Source organism: Ranitomeya imitator, chromosome 5, assembly GCF_032444005.1.
Source record: "Ranitomeya imitator isolate aRanImi1 chromosome 5, aRanImi1.pri, whole genome shotgun sequence".
Classification (NCBI taxonomy): domain Eukaryota; kingdom Metazoa; phylum Chordata; class Amphibia; order Anura; family Dendrobatidae; genus Ranitomeya; species Ranitomeya imitator.
Genome location: NC_091286.1, coordinates 55,481,731 through 55,507,458, shown reverse-complemented (window position 1 = coordinate 55,507,458; position 25,728 = coordinate 55,481,731). Strand labels below are relative to the sequence as shown.

Here is a 25,728-nt window from a genome sequence, read left to right as displayed (position 1 = left end):
CTTTGGCCATTGTACGATAAGGATACGTATCCATGCGTTGTATAAATTTCAGTGGAGCAAGCCTGCAGTTCATGCCCCAACACGAAGCAGCCCAAATCTGCGTCATGCCAAAATTTTTTAGCCGAGCCAATGCTATAGAATTAACGCCTGTAGGAGGAGACCAGTGGACCTTGGCGATGTCACTTAATGGTCAAAAAGGCAGAAGCGAACCACTAGCTGGTCGTCATCTCTTGGAGCAAATGGAGACTAATCTCACAGACTTTTTCTAGCAACAACTTTTACAAATTAAACAATCATTGCAGTGATACAGAGGAGTGTTTGCATGACATAAAAATGACTTTGGGTGTACTCAGGCTATCCAGCGTGAGATCCCCATGGGGCAGCTCAGATCTGTGATTTTCTCATGCCAAATCAACATGCGAGTCTATGGGCGCGAGTAACACAACGCACAATACTCAGATATCACCTGAGTGTGGTGCGATATATGCCAATGCCAACAGAGGAGATGGAGAGATTAAGAGGACTGTAGCACTGACACTTGGCTCCCGCTCGTAGCAGAGCAGGAACCGAGGATTATTGGCATCTCACATCGGATGCCATACGCTGATGTGACTCCAGCCTTAGAGTCATTTTTTGACCTTATGCTGGTTCAGTGGGCACTGGGTTCCTTCAGGTTGAAGAAAAAGCCCCAGCCTCATGTGGTCATGAGGCCAGGTATTGTTCTGCACTTGATAAAGGAATTGATGCCATTGACTGATAATTGCTTGTTCCAAACCTTAAACCAATTGAGAATCTCATTGACATTATTTATCAGTGTATCCAATAACACCAAGAAGCCTCACAGACTGTTGAGAACCTCAAAGATGCCCTGATCCAGGTCTAGGCAACCATCCCCTGTTTCATCAGGAGGTTGCCCATAAGTTGTCAGAAGGTCATACAGGCATGTAGGGGCCATACAAAATACTCACTCACATGATGTGTCAATACTTTCATTTTTCCACCATAATTTCAGAATGATTTGGAACTCATCCCTCAGCTTGTTGAAGAGTTTGACTTCCATTGACTGTGTGTTTTATGTCACAGTATTCTCAATAAATTACAACATTTATCTTATCGGAAAAAAATATCCCCTTACTTCACCTGTTACACAACATTTTTATCCTCCTAATTCTTGAACTCACAATTCATTCTAAAAAGACAAAAACAGGTGAACACTTCTTTATATACCAAGTTAAGCATTCTAACAAGTCTTTTACCTCACTCCAGACCTAGATTCACATCTGTATTGCTCAGGACTGCTGTATATTGTACTCTATGCTACTGATGTTTGTCTGTGTGCTAGAAGAAAAAGCTGTGAAGGCAAGGAATCCCTTTCTGTGTGCTGGGTAGTGGGTATGGGAGCGATCATAACTGCAAGTCTCCTCCCGGCAGCGATCAGATTGGACTGCAAATAAAGAGCTAAGAGTCTGCAGGAGGTGAAAATAGTGAAAATGCAGAATATAAGTCATAAAGCTAAGAAGGTGTTATTCCTTATACACACACTTACACGACAGCTTATTCTTAAAAGTTACTTAAAGTATGGTTACCCTTTCAGATTTCCAACTTAAATTCTTTAATCGAACACCGATGTGTGGAATAAGTGGTATGACCATAGAATAAAACAATATAAGATATATAATGTATAACTATGTAACTATGGCTATACATAGGCCTTTATAGGAGCTGTAGGTACAAAACTATAAGAAATTTATTCAACTTCTAGCAAAGTTGCCAGATTTTATAGTTCACATGCATTGGAGCAATACAAATTATTGGTTTGAAAGATGAACTTAGACAATAAGCTTGGAGAGCATAGACAACATTAATATAATGCATAGGACATTTCCATTCTTTATTCAGATGTAGGGACTATCATACAAAATAGTCATTAGCATGCAGCCTGTTCGACAGTTATCTTAGTAAGCTCAAGTGTGCTTGACGTGTCCCTGGCAGTGTGGTGCTCTCTGACACGTGTGGGTGATAAACTCCTGGAGGGGCTGGAAAGTGGTTGTCCAAGTTCTCCATGATGATCACCTCCTATATGTGCTTCGGGCTCTCTCGTTGGTGGGTCTTGCAAGCTGAAGTTCACTTTGGCTCGTCTCTTATATTGGACAACAGAAAGAGTGATGATGATGAACAACAACGTGACAGCGACGGTAACGATTACTCCAATGACAATCTCCAAGTGTTCTGAAAGAGAATTGATCTCTGTTTATAGAGAAAGAAGACGGCAAAAGTGTTAACTGAAATTCTGTACAAGGCAAAATACAAAGAAGAAAGTGATCATAGTGACATAGCAGAGTCCCAGAAAGTGGTCTTTAGTGATCCATCTAGTAATGATGCAACGGATCCAGCAGCAATCTGTTGACACAAGTTGTGCAGTCAATTGTTTTGTCCAGCTAAAAGCTACCAATTTCAACTGGATACGTTTATCTTGCATTGACGTCTTTAGAAAACGGATTTGTTAAATAGCAATTTGATTTTCATTCCTTTGAAAAGGATCCACTCTTTTTGTTTTTATTACTGCATCGATATCAAATGATTAGTTGAAAGGTCACAAGTCCAGTAGCATAGAGTACGTTAGATATTTATTTTTGCACCTACAGTAAGCAAATAACGGATTCTTTTCAAATGAAAGAAAATGGATGGCTATTTGACGGATCCATTTTCCATAGACTTCAATTTTTCAAAACGGATCCTGTTGAATTCAGTTTTTTAGCCAGACAAACACCGTAAGTTGTGTCTGCACAACTTTTTTTTGGCAGATTGCTGCTGGATCCATTCTAACTGATGATTACAGAAAGCCTGAAAAAAAGCTTACCTATTGCTGCTGGATCTGTTTGTTTTTAGTATTAAAGTAAAAATTAAATTAAATTGGATCCTTACTTTTTGCTTACTTGCTTTATTTCTATTTGATTATTATTATTGGACATGTGAACTCAGTCATAGCTGCAGTACCAGGCACAGCTAACAGAAAAGGTATACATGGATGGTTGCAGTGCTCATTGGAACACCATGGCTCTTTCAAGCTGCTGACTGTGTGGCTACTGGGAGTCAAAACCCCAAAGATCTACCAATAAAGCCTATCCCAAGGATAGGCCTTTGTGCTGTGTGAGATTGAAGGTGGGGGCTACTGGTGACAATCCAGTGTAAGGTGGAACACCCAAGTAATCATAAGAGTTCAGAAAACAGTGGGGCCGTCTAAATAAAACTCGTGTGTCCTTGCAGTGTACATCAACTTCATGGTTACCTTTTTCCCCGACAGGTCAGAACAGCAGCTGTTATCACTGGATGGTGGTGTTGGTTCTCCTCCAAGGTGCACAAGGTTGCATCTAGCTGTCCCTTTGTTGTTGAGGCTGAACACTCTTCTAGAAGGGTTGCACACTAACATCTGCTGCCCTGACTTCCCTTTATCAATGATGGGGTTACACCCCGAAGAGTAGTCCCCATCCTGGAGCGTGCAGGACTAAACTACATGATTGAGTCCTTGCAGCTCCCCGTAATTACTTGAGCCAACGGCTCCACACTGCTGCTCCCCTTACACTTGAGCTGTGTTTTTTTAATGATTTTATAATCTAAACCACTGGCATGTCCAGAATTTTGTTTTGAGCTGTGTGCAAAGGATAAAGGTGATTTCACAGAGAGGAAAATCACCAGTGTCTAAATATGTGTAATACACAACCATTTGCTGTAAATAGTACTGTACATGAAGTTACCCATAATCAAATAGCAGTCATAAAACTCTTAAAAAAGAAAAACAGATTTATCGCATGGGATGTTTCAGAATACGAATCCTAGAAAACCACTTTGAAAACAGTAAAGTGAGAACAAGCTGAGAGCAGAGGGGTGAGCCTCAGACTACCAAAGCACAGTGTCCACGAGGTCGTCTAAGAAACTGGCGGCCATTGTAGATGAGCACAGATGGGACCAGGAATCAGCGGATCCATGACAGGAGGAGGTGACCTTTACAGCAACCATTCAGCCATGACAATATATTTCTACTGTAATTATAGTCAGTCACAATACCACATGAACTCAGTTGTCACTACCTCTGTCTGTCATTCGTGCCTCAGTTTCTTTTTTTTTTAATAACCAAAAATGGCCACCAGAGTGGCACGAAAAATGCAATGGAAAATCTGAATCGTAACTTCCCTGCCTGTTCCCTGCCAAGGGACAGACACAGCACTGTCGTCATGGGCACTGGTCCATCCTACTGAAAGGGAATGCATGCATCAGAAGTTACACAACACTCCCCATGCCAATATGGTGGCTACTTTCTGAGAACAGAAAGCATGGCACCAATGACAGATGGTGACCGTGACAATAGTGGAGGGCATTGACTGAACAGTGGCATGTAAAAGCTGGGGCATCCCTGGTCAAAATTATTGTTATTGTGAACTGTTTACAGTAGAAAAACAGATTTATCACAAGTTGAAGATTAAATGATTTCTAAAAGGCCTAAAGTTAAAGATAACACATTTAATTTGTATTTTATCTTGCCAACCATTAAGCATAGGGTGTAGCAGCCAATAGCACGGGGGACGTTTCACGGGTAGTGGGAAGAATGGATTCAGTGAAATTTCAACAAATTCTTGATGCAAACATAACACCATCTGTAAAAAAAGCTGAAGTTTAAAAGAGGATGGCTTCTACAAATGGATAATTATCCTAAACACGCATCAAAATCCACAAAAAAACTACCTCAAAAGCAGCAAGCTGAAGGTTTTACAATGGCCCTTACAGTCCCCTGATCTGAACATCATTGAAAATCTTTGGCTAGACCTCAAAATAGTGTAACACCCCCAGGTAACCGTTTGTTACAGTGATGTTGCCTTCCTTTTGGGGAGGATGATGTCATGCCTGGAGGCAAGGAGGATCCCTCTAACAGGTTGTACACACACATTCAACACATTGCCCACCATACGGGTACTATCCTAGGACAGGAGAGAGAGGATCTTGTTAGGAGTCACAGGCAGCAAGAAACTCGCCTAAAAAGTGTGAGAAGGAAGGTTTACGAACCTCACCTGGGAGAGGGATCCATCATTGTCTCCAGGCCGACTGGACCACCCCAACACCTGTTGCTGGTACCCTGGAGTGTGGCTGTCTACCATCAGTAAACCAGGCAAAGAGACTGCAACCCTGTGTCCTCTGTTTATTTCCAGCACCACACCATCTTTGCCAATTATACCGAGAGCCCTGGGGACCCAGCTTCACCTGTAGGAACCCATACCATCCTTGCTGCAGCGCCATCACCCCCCAGAGGACCCCTTTAAGCAGCGTTGGTCACCCCTGACCGAATACCACAGGTGGCGTCACAAACTTTTATTATTTCACAAACCCCTTTAAAGACCTTTCCTTCAACATGGCTGGCCAGGGCCACGGACCGGGTCACTGCCGCCATGACACGTACCTTTAAGTACCCAACCCGGTACCGAGTACCCCACGGCCCTGGCGGGCGTTCCAATAGCAGTGCATGCAAGACGACTCAGGAATCGTACAGATCTGGAAGAATTTTCCAAGGAAGAATGGATGAAAATCCCTCAAACAAGATTTGTCTGGCTACATAAAGCGTTTACAAGCTGTGATACGGTCAGATGGGGGTCCTACTAGGTGCTAACTTTGCAGGGTGCCCGAACTTTTGCATCTGTCTATTTTCCTTTTTGTAATTTCTTTTTAAAGATACAATATATATGTATATATTTTTGGCATAAAATACGAAGGACATGTGTAATTTAATATTAGGCCTTTCAGAGATCATTTCATCTTCAACTTGCTTAACTGTTCACAATAACAGTAATGGTAACTAGGGGTATCCAAACTTTTACATGCCACTGTACATCAGAAATGCATAGCCATATTAAATATTAAGGACAGAAAGACATTTTAGCCAGTGTCCTAAAAAAAATAAAATACTGCCGTTCCTGATTAGGTCTAAAGCTATGATGTGGGGGCAACATAGGTCATTAATGTTGATTATAGGTAATGTACACGCTCATGTGATACACGGATTAACTTCGGTGATGAGCACTGCACCCCACATGACATTGTGACACCTAGTGAAAAACAGCAGTGCCGGAGGCCTGGAAACAGGAGAGCTGATGAGAGAAGCAATGGTGGTGGGAGCGGTCCTGGAAACCATTTTCTGCCTGCCAATTTGCTGGAATTTGCTCAAATTAAATCGGAATTTTGGGGGGAAATTCATAGTGCTTTTGATTGGTTATGAATAATCTGTATGTCTAGACATAGTGGGATTATCTAAGGCAATGTGAAGCATTTGGCCATAATGAGCACCACAATGCTGGAGCAGAAGTGCAGACATATTTATTCTTTTTTTTTTTATATACAATTTCTTTACAAACATATTGTCTGCAGAGTCATATCATGCTTTAGCTAGTTCATTACCAAGTACCGAACTACTGTACATGGAATTTCAGTTTTCTGTAGATTGACAGCCAAGTAATGGAACAAGACAAAATCTGTGAGGTTATTGAGCATACCTGCGGATTTGGCAGCGATACACGAAGTCCCAGAAGCATCAGGAGAGTGGTCCTCATATCCATCCATACAAACGCAAGAATAGGAGCCAACCGTATTGACACAGTGAGCATTACTATGGCAGTTCTCTATGCCAAGCTGGCACTCATTCAAATCTAGGCAGGGGTAAAAGACAACTCATAAAAAGTCAACTAACTAAATTAAAGAGGTTGTCTGGTCTTAAGTTGCAAGTCTGCAGTCACTATGTGTACACTATGCACTGTCAAGATTCTCTGGTGCTGGCACCGTGAGCGGCGGGCAAATGATTGCAATTACGTTTTTTGAATATGTTCTGTCTCCGCCATCAAATTTGTTACCTCCGATTATCTGTTTGCATAATTTGCAGGTTTCTCAGTTTTCTAGTATACAGCTTCAATATTTGCCTCTATTACTTCACAAGGCCTACGTGCCTGCTAAACAGCAGGGATGATAAATAATACACATAATGAAAATAAAATCATCTCATTTACCATCCACTGTGTAAGATATCAGTGTCGCATTGGAAGACCCAAATGGATATCCTTCCAGAGCTTTTAGCTGGGTTTTTAGGAAATTTCTCATTTCTTTTCCTCCTTGAAACAATTGTAGCCAGAAAGTTAGTTTTACTTTGTTGACATTTGACCTGAAAAAATAAAAATAAATAAAATATAAATAGCAAAGATCAACCCCCCCCCCCCCCCCACACCAAAGTGATATTATTCACCACCCTGTATAGGACTACAAGATGATTAAACAGGGCAATCACATAAATTTACATGAATCCAGCCCCCCCCCCCCCCCCCCAATGACCATTAAGTTTTCGTTTAGTCTCCAAAGCTTCAGTGGCAGTTTACAGTAACTAATAGCCCCCAGATTATGGTAACTCATTTACTTGGTGTCTGTACATTGGGCCAGATTGGGCTGCTGAGACAGATTAATGAGCCATATTAAGAGCTGGATTTTTTTGTGATCAGCTGAAGAGTGGGTGGGAGGCTGTGCACCATATCTCCACCAAAGGGTGGGATCAAGAAGGTAAATAGTCAGTCTTCTGAATCATCTGGTGTGCCTGGAGATGAGAGCTCCAGTGCTGCATTTATGGTAAGGAGAGTTGAATCCTGTTTTTCCTGAGCAAACGTACAGTACAGAGCAAAAGTTTGGACACACCTCATTTAAAGATTTTTATGTATTTTCATGACTATGAAAATTGTAAATTCACACTGAAGGCATCAAAACTATGAATTAACACATGTGGAATTATATACTTAGCAAAAAAGTGTGAAACAACTGAAAATATGTCTTATATTCTAGGTTATTCAAAGTAGCCACCTTTTGCTTTGATGACTGTTTTGCACACTCTTGGCATTCTCTTGATGAGCTTCAAAAAGGTAGTCACCGGAAATGGTCTTCCAACAAGGAGTTCCCAGAGATGCTTAGCACTTGTTGGCCCTTTTGCCTTCACTCTGCGGTCCAGCTCACCCCAAACCATCTCGATTGGGTTCAGGTCTGGTGACTGTGGAGGCCAGGTCATCTGGCGTAGCACCCATCACTCTCCTTCTTGGTCAAATAGCCCTTACACAGCATGGAGGTGTGTTTGGGGTAACTGACCTGTTGAAAAATAAATGATGGTCCAACTAAGCGCAAACCGGATGGAATAGCATGCCGCTGCAAGATGCTGTGGTAGCCATGCTGGTTCAGTATGCCTTCAATTTTGAATAAATCCCCAACACTGTCACCAGCAAAGCACCCCCACACAATCACACCTCCTCCTCCATGCTTCACGGTGGGAACCAGGCATGTAGAGTCCATCCGTTCACCTTTTCTGCGTCGCACAAAGACAGGGTGGTTAGAACCAAAGATCTCAAATTTGGACTCATCAGACCAAAGCACAGATTTCCACTGGTCTAATGTCCATTCCTTGTGTTCTTTAGCCCAAACAAGTCTCTTCTGCTTGTTGCATGTCCTTAGCAGTGGTGTCCTAGCAGCTATTTTACCATGAAGGCCTGCTGCACAAAGTCTCCTCTTAGCAGTTGTTGTTGTAAAGATGTGTCTGCTGCTAGAACTCTGTGTGGCATTGACCTGGTCTCTAATCTGAGCTGCTGTTAACCTGCGATTTTTGAGGCTGGTGACTCGGATAAACTTATCCTCAGAAGCAGAGGTGACTCTTGGTCTTCCTTTCCTGGGGCGGTCCTCATGTGAGCCAGTTTCTTTGTAGCGCTTGATGGTTTTTGCAAATGTACTTGGGAACCCTTTCAAAGTTTTCCCAATTTTTCAGACTCACTGACCTTCATTTCTTAAAGTAATGATGGCCACTCGTTTTTCTTTACTTAGCTGCTTTTTTCTTGCCATAATAGAAATTCTAACATTCTATTCAGTAGGACTATCAGCTGTGTATCCACCAGACTTCTGCACAACACAACTGATGTCCCAACCCCATTTATAAAGGCAAGAAATCCCACTTATTAAACCTGACAGGGCACACCTGTGAAGTGAAAACCATTTCCGGTGACTACCTCTTGAAGCTCATCAAGAGAATGCCAAGAGTGTGCAAAGCAGTCATCAAAGCAAAAGGTGGCTACTTTGAAGAACCTAGACTATAAGACATTATTTCAGTTGTTTCACACTTTTTTGTTAAGTATATAATTCCACGTGTTAATTCATAGTTTTGATGCCTTCAGTGTGAATTTACAATTTTCATAGCCAGAAAGGCTATGTTTTGCTGATTTTTTCACTGGTTTATGCCATACCTTTTTAATAAACCAGTAGAAGATTGAAAACGAGAAACGTTTGTATCTACCGCTATGAGCAAGCAAGTAAGGCAGTATACCACAGTATGAAAAAGTAAAAAAAATGTTAGCGCAGTCTCAAGTTGTGTCAAAATTTTGAGACTTTTCAAAGTTATTTTTACATCAGAATACCAATGTAAAAGCTTTTGATGAATCATGTCCATAGTCTACAGTGGTCCCTAACTTTTATTACCTTGAGAGCTTCATTCAGTTTTGAGAGCTGGTCGCAAGCCACATCCAATCCCCCTTCCCCAGTAGTGACACTAAACTTCAATTATCGGTAAGATGACAGGCAAAGCTTTCCCACAGAAAGCACATCAAAATCTTGTCCACCCTTCCTTATAAGCAGTATACTTATATGCAGGGGCTTCCCATCTTACCCCCATTCAGTATTTTTGCATCAAGCACACTCACCAGCCACTGGTTGGGGATCCCTGGTGGTCTACGGCATCATTATCAAAGAAGGGGGTCACACTGTGTAGAAATAAGACAACTTGGTCAAGAAAGTCAACTGTACCCCAGATCTGTAAAGCCTGATGAAAATCCCTGTATGGATCTAAAATGCGTTTGCTATAACGCATGTGAATTTTAGTATTTGTTGTTTTTTTCTTTATAAACAGTAATATATCATCTAAACATATCTAAACCTCTGGATTTTATAATCACGAGTTAAGAAAAGCCAAAGAGTCCACCACGTTTTCCTACATACTTGACTTTTCTAATGATCCTAGATGTATGATTGACAAAAAGTTGATGTCAGCACACCCACGACTTACACTATGCGCATAGGCTTAGCTACTGTTATGAGTAAACATCTTCTGTACCCCAATTAGGGTTTGTTGTGCCCCTTTCTCGGTCTTTCTTTCGTAAAAAAAAACTTCTACTCTAGTTCATGGCCAATGCGTGGGCAAAAATGGGGTCTGGCTTAGTTATTGAAATGAGCAGCCAGCTAGCCCCCCTCATGTGCAACTTTGGTAACGTGCAGACACAGAAAACACATGCAGAACTTGGCTGAATTAAGTATATTAATAAGTTATATAAAATTGCATATATAAACCCTTTAGTCGGACATCTGGGGAGCAGTTATGTGTGTATTTTTTGATAGCTCTGGTAGTATTCATAGTTATTTACCTTCGGATTTCCTTTAGCACGAGAGAGTTTGCTCCACTTGGATAATAAATCATCCTTTCTGTGATCTATAGAATTAAAAAAAATAAAAAACTAATAAAAATCCAGGAAGTTTTTCACTTTCATCAAGCAGGACATTTTTTTTAATTTTTTTTTTAATTTTACCTTTTCACTGATGGATTGGACAAGATCTTCTTCAGAACCTTTCCAAACAACATCCTTGTCTTCAATTTCAGTGGTTATCACATATAAAGAGTCTGAAATGTAAATTGTAGGTATTAAATCTTGATAAAAAAAGGAAATCTGGAGAAATCAGCTAATAAAAATTAGAGCATATATACTGCAAGTGTAGTAACAGAAGAAAGGGTCATAGAAAGGGATTAACCTAACTAGCCATCTGAGCTGAGTCAGGGGAGGTCTCTATGGAAAATTTAATGACACCCTCTTCCAAATTATAGAAAATGGACACAAGATAGTACTGCATATTAATGTCAATACCACCAAAGAGTGCCAAATAAAATTGCCATACACTGCTCAAAAATAAAAAATAAGAGTGCTTTAATTATGCTATAGGCTGTACCAATCCACCACTAAGAAAGTTTACACTGGGTTGTGCTTGGGAATGGTAGGATGGGCTAGAGGAATCATAAAATTAGTTATTATGTAAATACACCACATTCCAAATTATGCTAATTTAATTTTCTCTGATTTTCTTAAATGGTCGATGCAAATGAATCAGTATAATGTTCAAGAATTTTAGAATCTGAAAATCACATTTTATTGGACAAACCTCCCAATAACCCAATCATAACAAAAAAAAAACCCACCTCACTGATCAATGCACTGATCCAAACTTATGCACAACAGAGTTTCCAGACATTTTATAAGTTGTAAAGAGCTGGAAATGGTTGTTACATTTGAAGCATTAAGAGGTGACATTTACTGGAATCAAAAGCTTGTTCAATTAAAAACATCTTACAGGCCAAATTGCATGTTACCATAGGACACTTTTTTTGGATCACCTTCACAATTCTTGGATGTATTGAACTTGTGAGATTTTTGGATTGTTTCTCCATGAATTTCTTTGCAGGATGTCAGAATAGTCTCCCAGAGCTGCTGTTTTGATGGGAACTGCCTTCCACCCTCATAGATATTTCACTTGATACTGATATTCCAAAGGTTCTCAATAGGGTTGAGGTCTGGGGAGGATGGTGGCCATCCCATGTGTTTATCTTCCTTTATGCCTATAGCAGTCAATGACTCTGAAGTATTCTTTGCATGAGATGGTGCATTGTCATACATGAAGATTATTTTGTTACCGATGGCATGGCTTTATTTTTTGTATCATTCAAGAAACTGGTCAGTTAGAAACTCTATACTTTGCCGAGGTCATTTTCACATCTTCAGGCAATCTGAAGGAGCCTACCAGCGCAGTCCCCATGATTCTTGCCCAAAACTTGTCTCCGCTATCTCCTTGCCGACGTTGATGCCTTGATGGGACACAGTCACCATCCTCCAACCATGCACTGCTCCATCCATCTGTACCATCCAGAGTTGCAAGGCACTCATCAGTTAACAAGACTGTTTTAAAAGTCATGTATGCCTGGGCCCACTGTAGCCATTTCTGCTTGGGAAGTACTGTTTAGGGGTGTCTGAATAGTAGGGTTGTGCACAACTGCAAGCCTCTGGGGTATCCTACACCTTGGGGTTTGTGGGACTCCATAGGCACCAGCAGCTTTAAATACCTGTTCAACAAAAAGTTATTAAATAGTGTGTTTCAAGGGCTGCGCCCCTTGCTTTATTAAGGCTATTGTTGCCACTCCGCACTTTAATGTTAGATTTGTTTGTTTCATCTCCCTTATTTGTCCTAGCTCTACCTTACCCCCCCCCCCCTTCATTCCTCCCCTGTTCCTCATATTTGTTAAAAACAATAAAGTCTTGGAAAATAAATACCTGTTTGCTGCTTTGTAGTGGTATTTTAGCAGCTGCTCTTTTAATCCAATGAATTTGTCTGGCAGAAGCCTTCTTCATTATGACTTTATCTGCACAAACCCATCTGTGCTCTTTATCAGCCGCAAATCTCTTCACAGTACGATAATCATGCTTAAGTTTTCATGAAACATCTAATGTTTTCATACCTTGTCCAAGGCATTGCACTATTTGGAAGAGAAGAGATCCTTTTTCTTTCCCATATTGCTTGAAAACTGTGGTCTGCTTAATAATAAGCAATGTCCTTCTTAAGTAGATTTCCTTTAACTGGGCTCACCTGGCAAACTAATCACAGGTGTTTGAGATTGATTTCACTGACCCAAAGCGCCCAAAACACAAAACCACCCAGGAGTTTGTGAAAAACAAAACAAAAAAATTACATTTTTATGACACAAATCCAATTTATATAATAATTTGGAATGCGATGTACAGTACATATACACACTCACGTGTATAGATCATGATATAGAAAATCTTACAAAAAAGTTACCAAATATTTGAAAAAATATATTTAACATTTTTTTCTTGAAAACATAGCTTATTTTGTGATTCTTTTTAATTTGAGGCTGGCCTTCAGGAAATATTAAAAAAAATAAATTAGAATTAATTTGAAAAAAAACCTGCTTGCACAAGACAACAAGACGACAACTATAACTGCACATCAGTAGCAACTAATAGTCCGTATGCAATATTTACAAGTCACAGATATCGTCAACGAGTTCTTACTTACCTCCTGGTTTGTGAAGAACTCCTAAACCAGATTCATTGTCAAAGAAATAAATTACATCCTGTTTATCTAATGGAGAAAAGCACATTTTTCATTACGTGTTTTGTCTTAAGGTGATACAAGGTGAAGAGAACTGTCTACTCTCCTGACTTGTCTGTTTTAGTAAATAATTGTGTCCGCAATCACATAACATTATTCGAGCTCTGTGTTGTGCCATTCCTCTTTTACTTCCATTAGAAATCTATGAATACATTGATAATGGGGTGTTCTCTATATTTGGTCACAAAAACTTCTGTTGAAAATACCAGATTGTATGAACCCACCCCCATGCCATTGGGAAACAGAAAAAGTTACAAGATAAATAAGAATAGATGCTCCAGAAGTTTTGATTATGAGGAATACAATTATTTAGTAAAGCAAATAGACTAGAAGAGTTGCCCTTCCCAAAATTGATATTGTGCTTACCTAAATAGCCACCCCTTGGTTGACCTGCTGCATTTGGGTAAAAATCGAGATCTGAATTAGTTTGGTAGGAGTATGTGCTCTTCTCATTTCCCTCACTGAACAGTCCTCTAGTGGTTATATCCATGCTTGGTTTCAAGTTATGTGCAGGTTGAGGGGAATTCGGGGAGGGGGTAACCTGTGGTTTTATATCTTCTGGTGCATTTGAAAAAGTATTTCTTAACTCTCTAGAAAAGTACAAATATGACGGCGGTGTACTTAAGGGATGTGTGGATGTTGTTGAGATAGAATCTGTGGCTTCTAGATTCCCAGTTACTGTCCACCAGTCCAGCTCTTCCATAGGTTCTACAAGAGATTGAGTATACTTATGGTCAATGGTTGGTAAACTCTGAGTTTCTAAGTCTCTCACTATGGTATATTCATCTATAGTCTCCATCTTATCTGTGATTTCTGTAAATTCAAGCATGTTCTTGTGATATGTCAATTCAGTTGGAATTTCAGGGATTGGATGAGAAGCCACAGTACTTTCAATCGTTAGTTGTTCATCGACCTTTACCTCAAGGTTTTGTGGTGATGAAGGATCTGTGTGGCCATGTAATACTGATATATGGGTCTCTGTGAATGTGGTCGATTGAAGATGTGAGATTTTCAAAGAATCTGGGTATGGAGTAGGAACAAGAGAGGCTACCTTCCATGGATACTCAGAAGCTGGTTCTTCTGGATGAGATTGTACATTAGTAGTCAATTGCAATTTATCGACTAACATTTGTTGGTGTGCACCATCGACAGTTAAAAAGCCAGATTGTCCGATAGTAGGTAGTATACTAAAATATGTATCCGTAAGGTCCCCATTATTGGTGAAAGTCAATTTGTTGACTTCTGAAAGTACTGTATTGTCAGGTACAATTAGAGGATTCCTTTTTGTAGAATAAATATCCTGGACAGTACTGACTTTTGACAACGTAGGCTCAATATATCTGGAAAAATTGAATGGTGTGGTCTCTGGAAGCACAAGAGAATTTACTACACTGACATTTAGGCTCTTAGGAAGCTCTACAGCTTGGACATTGCTGAAATATGCTATATTGACCTGGTCAGTAGTTTGATCAATACTGAATTGTGAGGTTTCAGTGAAATTAGTGGTACGTATTTCCCTGGAATAGGATGTATCACTTAAAATTGAAGGATCGGGGTAATCCGTATTTAGTATGTGTATAAACAAAGGATTTAGAGGATCGGTAGCATCAACTGGACCAAAACTTGATTCCCAAGGTGTGACCAAACTTTGGGTCTGAACTATAGCAGATCGGTCCTCAGTGAACATTTTTGTCTCCACCATCCAACTGATTACACCCAAATGTGCTGCCTCAGGAAACTCCGTGTTTTGTGCTGATATTAGACTTGGTGTCTCAGAAAAAAATTCAGAACCAGCAGTTGTCCAAGTTGATTGAGACATGGTTTCCCATTTTCCAATATGACTTGGTTCTAGGTCTCCTACAGTGTGGTCTTCCAATACACCAAGCTCCAAAGACTGTATCATCACTGGAGACTCAGAAGAATAATACATTGTGGAAAGGGTCTGTGATGAAGACCTTGTAACATGCAACATGTCATCTCCATGAGTGGTCGTAGTCAGTAGATGGTCATTTGTAGGGGTGGATATGTAAGTTTCCATTACAGTAGGTGGCACTTGAGGATAAGAAGTTTCAGGAGAATAAGGTATGCTTCTAAACATTTCACTGGATGAAGATTCTGGAAACACAGAATCCAGATGGGATTTGGTGGTTGGCGTCTCATCAGGAATTGGGGGTTGAATAATTGCGCTTGTTGACACATTTTGTTTACTAACTAATGAGCAATTTCCAGAGTCAATATTTGGTCCAAGGACAGGATCATTAAATACATAGTATCTTCCATAGAAATATCTATTAGAACCAGTGTTTGCAAAACTGCGCCAAAGTAACACAACACTGACGGCTAAGGCTTTGGTGGCAAACACATGGGTATGCTTATTCCAACAGGCATACACAATGGTGTTCTCCACAGACGATGATACGCCTTCAAATATTATTTCATCATGGTTTTCACTGCAGGATTTATTTGTTTGGAAGCCAGTGATATAGATGACAATGTGTCTTTCTGGAGCAGCCATAATAGTCCAATTACACCATAGATTTACATGTATATTCCCATAGAATATAGGTGGTGAGAATGTCCCATGGGCTCCACTAAGATGTAAATGGCAGCTTCTTGCCGGCACAAAAGCCCACACTGCAGATGGATTGAAGTCTGAAAGCAGACAAAATAAAAAAAATCATAAAAATGTATTGTCTTATTAACCCCACACATTAGACAATATCTGTGACAATTTAGAGTTGGTGGACTTTCATTGTATGTCATTGAGGGAAAAAAAGATCGGCAATGTTAGATTTTTAACATTTTCAACCATGGGGTTTAATTATAGAATATTTGTATTCCTATAATTTTGTGATGTTTATTTACTTATATAGTCGCTGTCATTTTAACAAACCTTGAATAAATCAATTGTATTAGGAAATATGACAAACTTCATAATATACTTTATTAGAAAAATCTGTTCCTCTCTCCATTTATGAACCACTTCGCTTTCCCTCTGCCTCCTGGGCTCTTCAATTACTTTGAAAAATTGTTGAAATCCATTTTAGTCAAAACAAAACAGACTGCTGGCTCACTGAGGGATCAGTTTATAGCTGTGCTTTAAATTCTATTGAGAAGGGAGCAGGGAGGATGAAGGAAGAGCAGAGCGAGAGAAAGAGGCAGAGACTAGCAGATCTTGCTGCTTTCATCTTTACCAGGCAGCATGGTGTCTGACCATGCAAAGCTGCTCCAGTTCATGGTCTGCCCATATCACGTCTACTGGCCAGGGAAGGCGAAGCACAAGTCAATTATATTAAGCGAGTATACAAAGGATACAGTTTCGTTCTGGGGTAACACATTGCCCTGCCTAATTCATAAGGGCAGTTTAACAGGATTAAACTTTTATGGGCATAGAGAACGTTTATAGACAAATACGAGGGAGAGATTACAAACAAATTACTCAAAAGGGAATTAAAATGGATATTCACTTTGGAAGCTTCTGTACCAAATGGTTTAACAGAGGTCTCAAACTGCATTCCTCAAGGGCCGCAAACAAGTCATGTTTTCAGGATTTCCTTGTACTGCACAGGTGATTTAATCACCTACACACATAATGATTACAGCACTTTGTGAAATGCTAAGGAAATCTTGAAAACACGCATGGTCTGCGGCCCTCGAGGAATGCAGTTTGAGACCCCTGGTTTAACACAAGACAAGACCTTATCTTGCAATACCGATGCTCCACATCTATTTAAATATAGATCTTTTTCTCCTTTTTTTACTTTCATTTTTTTAAAACTTTTTCAAGTTTTTGCAATTGTCAATTCCCATTTTCATGTATTATCTCTTATTTTAGGCACAGCTTCTAATCTTTGTTTTTAACTAGTATGTTAGTGGCATATATTGATTTTTGATTGGCTCCCTCAGATGAAAATGCCCTAAAACACATTCTGATACATATAAACAGAGGATTTCTCGGTCAGAATCTGAACTAGGAGTAAGGCTCTCTGTCAAAAGGCGTTGATCCGTTACCTGTACCTATCCGTGTATTAGTGCCAGTAGATTGTCTGGAGTTTTTTTTAATCATTACTAATAAATGTTACATTTTTTATATTTGGAACACTACACTACACACTGAACCTTATTTTCTTGTTGTCCCATATTTTCCTGCCTGTTTTATCACAGGAGTGAGTGTTTCTGCAGCATTTTCAGCCCTCTGATTTCATCATAATTGAAGTCAGTGACATAAGCTTAGAGGCTGCTTGAGCTCTTATTTCAATGACTTGATTTAGGACAATGTGGCGCCCCAGGGTCCTGGTCGTCACAGTAATGTCGCCAGCAGGACTGCTGAACTTCAAGTTCCCTGTCCGACCCAACACCCAGGAGGCACAGTGACACCCCGCAGAGCCGGGTCATCTAAGAGACCCTATAAACAGGCTCAAGTCACTAGTCATATGGGTTTTGTCCTATCCTAACTGGGGACAGAGAATGAGATAACCTCTGTGAGAACCTTATGTGAAGCTTCTAGCAGTAAGGGACTACACCACTACAGCGCAAAGGAAGGCTTCTATTCTCCACCTGGATAAGGGGACTCTGGACTTGCCTCCAAACCAGCCGGACTCTACCTGCCCTGTGTTCCAGTGCCCTGGACTGTGGCTGCTGAAAACTTCAGTAAATGACGTAATGAGACTGCAAACCTGTGTCCGCGTTCCTTACTGCATCTCTCACCATTCTACCATTTACACACTGGGAAGCCCTGGGGATATACTTCACCTGTGGGAAGTTATACCATATAGCTGCCATAACATCACCCCAGAGGACCCCTTAAAGCAGCGTCGGTCACCCTGACCGAATACCACAGGTGGCGTCACAAACAAACTTTATTCCCTTTAAAGACCTTTCCCTTTTACACGGACGTCCTGGGCCACGGACCGGATCACCACCGTGACATCCCACTGAGAACACTAGACCCGGTACAGAGTACCCCACTCAATAAGCTCACATGAATGTTGAAGTGGCAGAAACTATGTAATCCCTTGCACAAACAAACAGCTGTGTCATCTGTATAGTCATGATAAATGACTCATGCTTCCTCTGGCCAATCGCTGTGGTATGTGCCAACTATGAACTAGAGCAACTCTACATGGCCAGACACAGCCATTACACAGTACATAACAGGGGCACAATTAAAACATTCTCTCAGCTAAGGAACATTTTTTTTAAACATGTCCAATTAATATTATTCCAAGATCTGTTGATTAAAATGTACTTTATTCATTGGAGAATCTCTTTAATGGAACTATGTGTATTTTGAAGGGGGTAGATAGTGATAAGAAAAAAGGTCTCTTATTATGGGTGCAGTCTGCAGTTTAGAAACTATTAACTTCAATGGCACATTAGTGAGGTGTCTACTGTGTGTACTTAAGCAGCTGAAGTCATTTAAGTTTTATATTTTTTGCCATATCCAGATAGCAAGGATAAAAACAGTCTACTACCCTACGCATATATGGTGCAGTGACTGTGCGGGATATTGATTTGTGATTTAGGACGAGTCTGGTCACGTCTATCATAATTATAGGAATAAGAATGGGTTTTTAAATGTAACTAACTATTTCTATACCTCGGAGTCACTTTTTGCAAGTTCTTTTCATTTGATGCCTCTGAGTGATGCATCGAGGTTTTTCAGAACCTTGGTTCTCTGTGAATTTTTTCTTCCCTATAAAACTACATCTATAATTTTAAACTATGATTAAAATGGTCAGTTTTTACACTTTTCATTATGAATTTCTGGTGTTCTACTGCTGTAACATCAGCTGATTCATATAAATTCACAGAATAAAATACACTTACCTATTTGTAAATCAGTTTCTACAGAATGACTCTCCTGCAAAGAAAATGTGAGTAAATTAATATAAATACATCATCAGAGGGTGATCCCTATGACCATTACAGGCATGAAAAACAACAGTTTTATTTAAGTGGCCCCTGAGATTTCTTTACTTGAAACTGCAGCTTCGAAAATTGAAAAACAAAAAAAACCTGACCGTGGGCTTCATCTACAGTGAAACCTCTGAGTTTCCCAAGGTGAAGATGCTGGTCAATTTCCTGAAGCATCTTTGCCATCGTTCTCTCGGTGGCTCTTCCTCTGCCAGCTTTCACACTGCTCTGTTAAATATCGAAGGTGGATGGCTTTCTAGCAGAATCCGCTGAATGAGCATGTTACTTCTTTTAACTGCTTCAAGGTTTCACAAACCTGAAGTACTTAAAAGACAGGACACAAGACACAACATGTGCCCAGCAGCGCTGTTTGGACATTGCTATCAACTACACTGGTTTAAAAAAGTGTTTGCCCCCTCCCTGATTTTTTTTTTTCACGTTTGTCATACTTAAATGTTTTAGATCAGCAAATTGAAATATTAGACAAAGATAACACAAGTAAACACAGAATTCAGTTTTTAAATAAAAAAGAAATCCAAACCTACAGGGCCCTGTGTGAAAAAGTGATTGCCCCCCTCCTGAAAACATAATTACGGTTCATCACATCTTTGGAACGGAGTACAAATTCTGTTGCTGTAGGAAGGGGGAGCCAGGGAGGTAGCCATGGCCGACAGCAATCCCTGTATCAGTCCCTGGACCCCCTCCTGCATAAGTTCACATTTCTCTGCTACGTTACCTCTGTGCTGACTCTCTGAGCCATTTGGACTTGCCCAGTAAGGGGATGTATTCCTCACAGACGGATCCAAATTAAAGGAGAGAGACTCCGGCTTCTTTTCAATATGGACTTGTTTACTCAGCACAACTTGCCAAAATACAGGCACTTCGGGTATCACAGTCAGCACCTTCTTCTCTGTCCCTGCTCTGTCCTCCCCTTCTCTATATTCAGCCCCGAGTAGGACTGCATCTTCCGGTTCCGCAGAATCTATTCCATCCTGAATTGTTGCCTCACATGGGAGGTCCTACGCTGCTTTGCTCCGGTTTTAAGAACTGCTGCCCAGGCAAAGATCTGCCACATCTTGCTTGTACTGCCCGTGCTGATCAGACTTTCACCTTTAGGGGGACAGATTTCCTTCAGCTGCATCGGCAGCACTGCCGCACTTCTTCCTCCTAGAGGAACTTACCTGTGCAAGCTGCTCTGTGCAAGCTGCTTGTAACGTTGCGGGGCAAAGTGACTCCTGGCCAGGCAGCCCTGTGAGCTGCACGGGCACCCAGGCCCTGACTGACTAAAACAGGAAGCCTAACTATTCTTATGCCACTGTGCCCCTCCTACTCTAACTATATGCTACAGTGCCCCCCCTCTAATAGCCAACTATAGACACTTCGCCCCTATCACTATACTGGGCCGGGGGACAAATTTTCCCTATAAACTATACAGTATGTGCACGGAATATATAGAGCAATATGCAGACAGTATAGCAATGCTCTTGTACACGATGGTAACACACTATGTGTAGCACTACCATCGTGTACGAACACACATATATATATATATATATATATATATATATATATATATATATATATATATATATATATATATATATATATATACACACACACACACACACACTTAAGGGGGTTAGGGAGAAGAGGGGAATGAAACATGCCTACATGATGCCCCCCCCCTGGGGCAATGTTATAAAGTAAAAAAAAAAAAAATATATATATATATATATATTCACGTGTGAAAAAAAAATACATTCCTAAATAAAGAAAAAATATATATATTGTTCCCATAAATACATTTCTTTACATAATAAAAAAAACAATAAAAGTACATATATTTAGTATCGCCGCGTCCATAACGACCCCACCTATAAAACTGTTTGCTAATTAACCCCTTCAGTGAACGCGGTAAAAGAAAAAAAACACAAGGCAAAAAACAACGTTTTATTATCATACCACCAAACAAAAAGTGGAATAACACACGATCACAGCGACGGATATAAATAACCATGGTACCGATGAAAACATCATCTTGTCCCGCAAAAAACGAGCTGCCACACAGCATCATCAACAAAAAAAATAAAAAAGTTATAGTCCTCAGAATAAAGCGATGCAAAAATAATTATTTTTTCTATAAAATAGTTTTTATCGTATAAAAGTGCCAAAACATAAAAAAAGATATAAATGAGGTGTCGCTGTAATCGTACTGACCCGAAGAATAAAACTGCTTTATCCATTTTACCAAAAGTGTAACGGTATAAATGCCTCCCCCCCACCAAAAGAAATTCATGAATAGCTGGTTTTTGGTCATTCTGCCTCACAAAAATCGGAATAAAAAGCAATCAAAAAATGTAACGTGCCCGAAAATGTTACCAATAAAAACGTCAACTCGGCCCGCAAAAAACAAGACCTCACATGATTCTGTGGACCAAAATATGGAAAAATTATAGCTCTCAAAATGTGGAGACGCAAAAACTATTTTTTGCAATAAAAAGCGTCTTAGTGTGTGACTGCAGCCAATCATAAAAATCTGCTAAAAAAAAAAAAAAAAAAGCTATAAATAGTAAATCAAACCCCCCTTCATCACCCCCTTAGTTAGGGAAAAATAATAAAATTAAAAAATGTATTTATTTCCATTTTCCCATTAGGGCTAGGGCTGGGGTTTCAGTTATAATTGGGGGGTTTCCACTGTTTAGACACATCAGGGGCTCTCCAAACGCGACATGGCGTCCGATCTCAATTCCAGCCAATTCTGCGTTGAAAAAGTAAAACAGTGCTCCTTCCCTTCCGAGCTCTCCCGTGTGCCCAAACAGGGGTTTACCCCCACATATGGGGTATCAGCATACTCAAGACAAATAGAACAACTTTTGGGGTCCAATTTCTCTTGTTACCCTTGGGAAAATAAAACATTGGGGGGCTAAAAAACCATTTTTGTGGAAAAAATGATTTTTTATTTTCACGGCTCTGCGTTATAAACTGTAGTGAAACACTTGGGGGTTCAAAGTTCTCACAACACATCTAGATAAGTTCCATGGGGGGTCTAGTTTCCAATATGGGGTCACTTGTTGGGGGTTTCTACTGTTTAGGTACATTAGGGGCTCTGCAAACGCAATGTGACGCCTGCAGACCAATCCACCTAAGTCTGCATTCCAAATGGCGCTCCTTCCCTTCCAAGCTCTGCCATGCACCCAAACGGTGGTTCCCCCCCACATATGGGGTATCAGCGTACTCAGAACAAATTGGACAACAACTTTTGGGGTCCAATTTCTCCTGTTACCCTTGGGAAAATACAAAACTGGGGGCTAAAAAAGAATTTTTATTTTCACGGCTCTGCGTTATAAACAGTAGTGAAACACTTGGGGGTTCAAAGCTCTCACAACACATTTAGATAAGTTCCTTAGGGGGTCTACTTTCCAAAATTGTTTCACTTTTGGGGGGTTTTAATGTTTAGGCACATCAGTGGCTCTCTAAACGCAACATGGCGTCCCATCTCAATTCCAGTCAATTTTGCATTGAAAAGTCAAACGGCGCTCCTTCCCTTCGAAGCTCTGCCATGCGCCCAAACAGTGGTTTATCCCCACATATGGGGTATCAGCGTACTCAGGACAAAATGCTCAACAACTTGTGGGGTCTAATTTATTCTCTTACTCATGGAAAAATAGAAAATTGGAGGGCGAAAAGATAATTTTTGTGAAAAAATATGATTTTTTATTTTTATGGCTCTGTATTATAAACTTCTGTGAAGCACTTGGTGGGTCAAAGTGCTCACCACACATCTAGATAAGTTCCTTAGGGGGCTCTACTTTCCAAAATGGTGTCACTTGTGGGGGGTTTCAATGTTTAGGCACATCAGGGGCTCTCCAAACGCAACATGGCGTCTCATCTAAATTCCAGTCAATTTTGCATTGAAAAGTCAAATGGCACTCCTTCCCTTCCGAGCTCTTCCATGCGCCCAAACAGTGGTTTACCTCCACATATGGGGTATCGGCGTACTCAGGACAAATTGTACAATAACTTTTGGGGTCCATTTTCTCCTGTTACCCTTGGTAAAATAAAACAAATTGGAGCTGAAGTAAATTTTGTGTGAAAAAAAGTTAAATGTTCATTTTTATTTAAACATTCCAAAAATTCCTGTGAAACACCTGAAAGGTTAATAAACTTCTTGAATGTGGGTTTGAGCACTTTGAGGGGTGCAGTTTTTAGAATAGTGTCACACTTGGTTATTTTCTATCATATAGACACCTCAAAATGACTTCAAATGTGATGTGGTCCCTAAAAAAATGGTGGTGTAAAAATGAGAAATTGCTGGACAACTTTTAATCCTTATAACACCCTAACAAAAAAAAATTTTGGTTCCAAAATTGTGCTGATGTAAAGTAGACATGTGGGAAATGTTACTTATTAAGTATTTTGTGTGACATATCTCTGTGAGTTAAGGACATAAAAATTCTAATTTGGAAAATTGCAAAATTTTCCAAATTTTTGCCAAATTTCCGTTCTTTTCACAAATAAACGCAAGTCTTATCAAAGAAATTTTACCACTATCATGAAGTACAATATGTCTCGGGAAAACAATGTCAGAATCATCAAGATCCGTTGAAGCGTTCCAGAGTTATAACCTCATAAAGGGACAGTGGTCAGAATTGTAAAAAATTGGCCTGGTCATTAACGTGCAAACCACCCTCGGGGCTTAAGGGGTTAAAAAAGTTTTGACTAGCGCAAAAAACAAAAGGGCATGTGATATCTATGAAGCAGATTCTGAATGTAACCTCTCCAAACTAGGTACTGTTAAATCAAAAGGCTGCCCCCTAAATTTTGGGGTACAAATTCACCTGACAATTTGAAAACTGTTGTGTTTTTAAATTTGCAGTGTGTCAATTCTTTCAGCGTTTTTTTTTTTTTTTCCCTAGATTTTTTCAACCACAGAAAGAAATGAGAAAATGAAAAAAAAAAACTTTTTTGTGCCATTCTTAGCTTTTGAAGTATTTTGGTGAATACAACTAGCTTTAGTAAACATGTACTGTAAACTCAAAGACAATCCACACTCAAAACAATGCAAAACAGAAAAAAACAAAACAATGCAAAGTAGGTATTTTGAATGTAGCTTTTTTTTACCTCCAAGACAACAGGTTTAGGCTGCATAAAAATGCTGCCTGTGAACGTAGCCTAAGGCTACATTCTCACTATGCGCTTTTGGTGCATTTTTGAAGCTGGATCAAAAACGCAGTGTCTTAGGCTGTGTGCACACCATGCGGAATTTGTGCGGATCCGCAGCGGATTTTTCTGCACAGAAACGCTGCCAGCTATTGAATGCAGGTGATTCTGCATGTGTTCCGAACCGTGTGGATTCTCTGTGTCCAATACATTCTATTGGTCTCCGCAAGATAAATAGACATGCTGCGGTCTGGAGAGAAGCGCCGCATGTCAGTCTCCATGGGTGATTCGCAGGCGTCTGTGGACGCGTAGTGGAGATGGGATTTCTGGAAATCCCATCCACTATGCTGTAACATCTGGACGCTGCAGGTTGCATGCTGCACAAGTACGCAGTGTCCAACCTGCAGCATTTACTGACCGTCTGCACACACACACACATTTTATTTGTAAAGATTGACACTTCTTAAAACTGAAGTGTGCTGGTGTAAAAAACGCCTTCTTAATAGATCTAACGCATCAGTTTGTTTCATTTTTGGGGTCAGTGACGATTTAACAAGAAAAATCCCAAGTATGGTATTTATTACAAATGTAAACATTAAAAGCTTCATGATAAATAATGAGCCTTAACGCAAATTACTCTGACGGCTAATTGAGGTGTGGTCCTTATACTTATTGTGGCCACAAATTGTGCAACATGGTGCAGTTATATGTTAAGCGCCACGTTTATTTTCTTTCCTGTAAATTTGCAAAAGAATGCAGTGATTGCCAAACAACAGTCAATTAACATAAATAAAAATCAGTTTTCAGCTTTCAACTTTGTCCTGTGTTTCTCTGACTGAAGTCACACATTTGGAACCCAACTGAAAATTATCTCAAAAAGTGACGATTTAAGAACTGTCGGCGGTCTTCGTCTTCAATTTGTACTTACTATTTTATCACTGTTAAAGCCAATGTTCCAAAAGTATTCTTCATTCATTCCTCCTTCCAGCACAAACATAAGCAGGAGCTGATAAACCATCCAACATGGTCTCATTGCGAAGATGCTTTCTGCTCTTCATCAAAACCTACAAACATTGCAGAAAGGAAGTTACGTCAATGCCTCTTGTGGTAGACATGTGTACTACAAGACAATAAAATCAGACCCTGGCCTAGGTTTTTTTTTTTTTTCCACTATGAATTATTCCTTAGCTTCTTCTAACTCTCGCATTCTTTTCCTCTTATTTCCATAGATATTAGTGGTAACTGTAATAGGTCATTATTCCGGTGTTTCACATACATGATAATCCAGTCTAAAGCACCAGCTATGGTTATTTATCACAATACAACTTTTTTTATTATTATTATTTTTTACATTGTAAAATATCTGGATTTTTT

At 39.9% G+C, this 25,728-nt stretch overlaps 1 protein-coding gene across 1 annotated transcript; it reads right to left on the bottom strand.

The window, feature by feature from the left end:
• Positions 1-1,861: 1,861 nt before the first annotated feature.
• LOC138637669 (uncharacterized) lies at positions 1,862-25,387 on the bottom strand. The gene is made up of 10 exons (XM_069726505.1): positions 25,283-25,387; positions 19,108-19,141; positions 13,645-15,930; positions 13,183-13,248; positions 10,629-10,720; positions 10,467-10,531; positions 9,750-9,809; positions 7,044-7,195; positions 6,537-6,689; positions 1,862-2,247 (listed from the first exon to the last, which is right to left on the bottom strand). Exons 1-10 carry the CDS (start codon positions 25,385-25,387, stop codon positions 1,928-1,930), a joined length of 3,333 nt encoding a protein of 1,110 aa, XP_069582606.1. The 3' UTR covers positions 1,862-1,927.
• Positions 25,388-25,728: the final 341 nt, after the last annotated feature.

Coding starts and splice junctions, on each gene's coding strand:
- LOC138637669 (XM_069726505.1), bottom strand. CDS start 25,387: ATGAGACCATGTTGGATGGTTTATCAGCTCCTGCTTATGTTTGTGCTG. Junction 10,532..10,628: donor TCCAATCCATCAGTGAAAAG/GTAAAATTAAAA, acceptor TTAATTCTATAG/ATCACAGAAAGGATGATTTA. Junction 7,196..9,749: donor GGATCCCCAACCAGTGGCTG/GTGAGTGTGCTT, acceptor TTATTTTTTCAG/GTCAAATGTCAACAAAGTAA.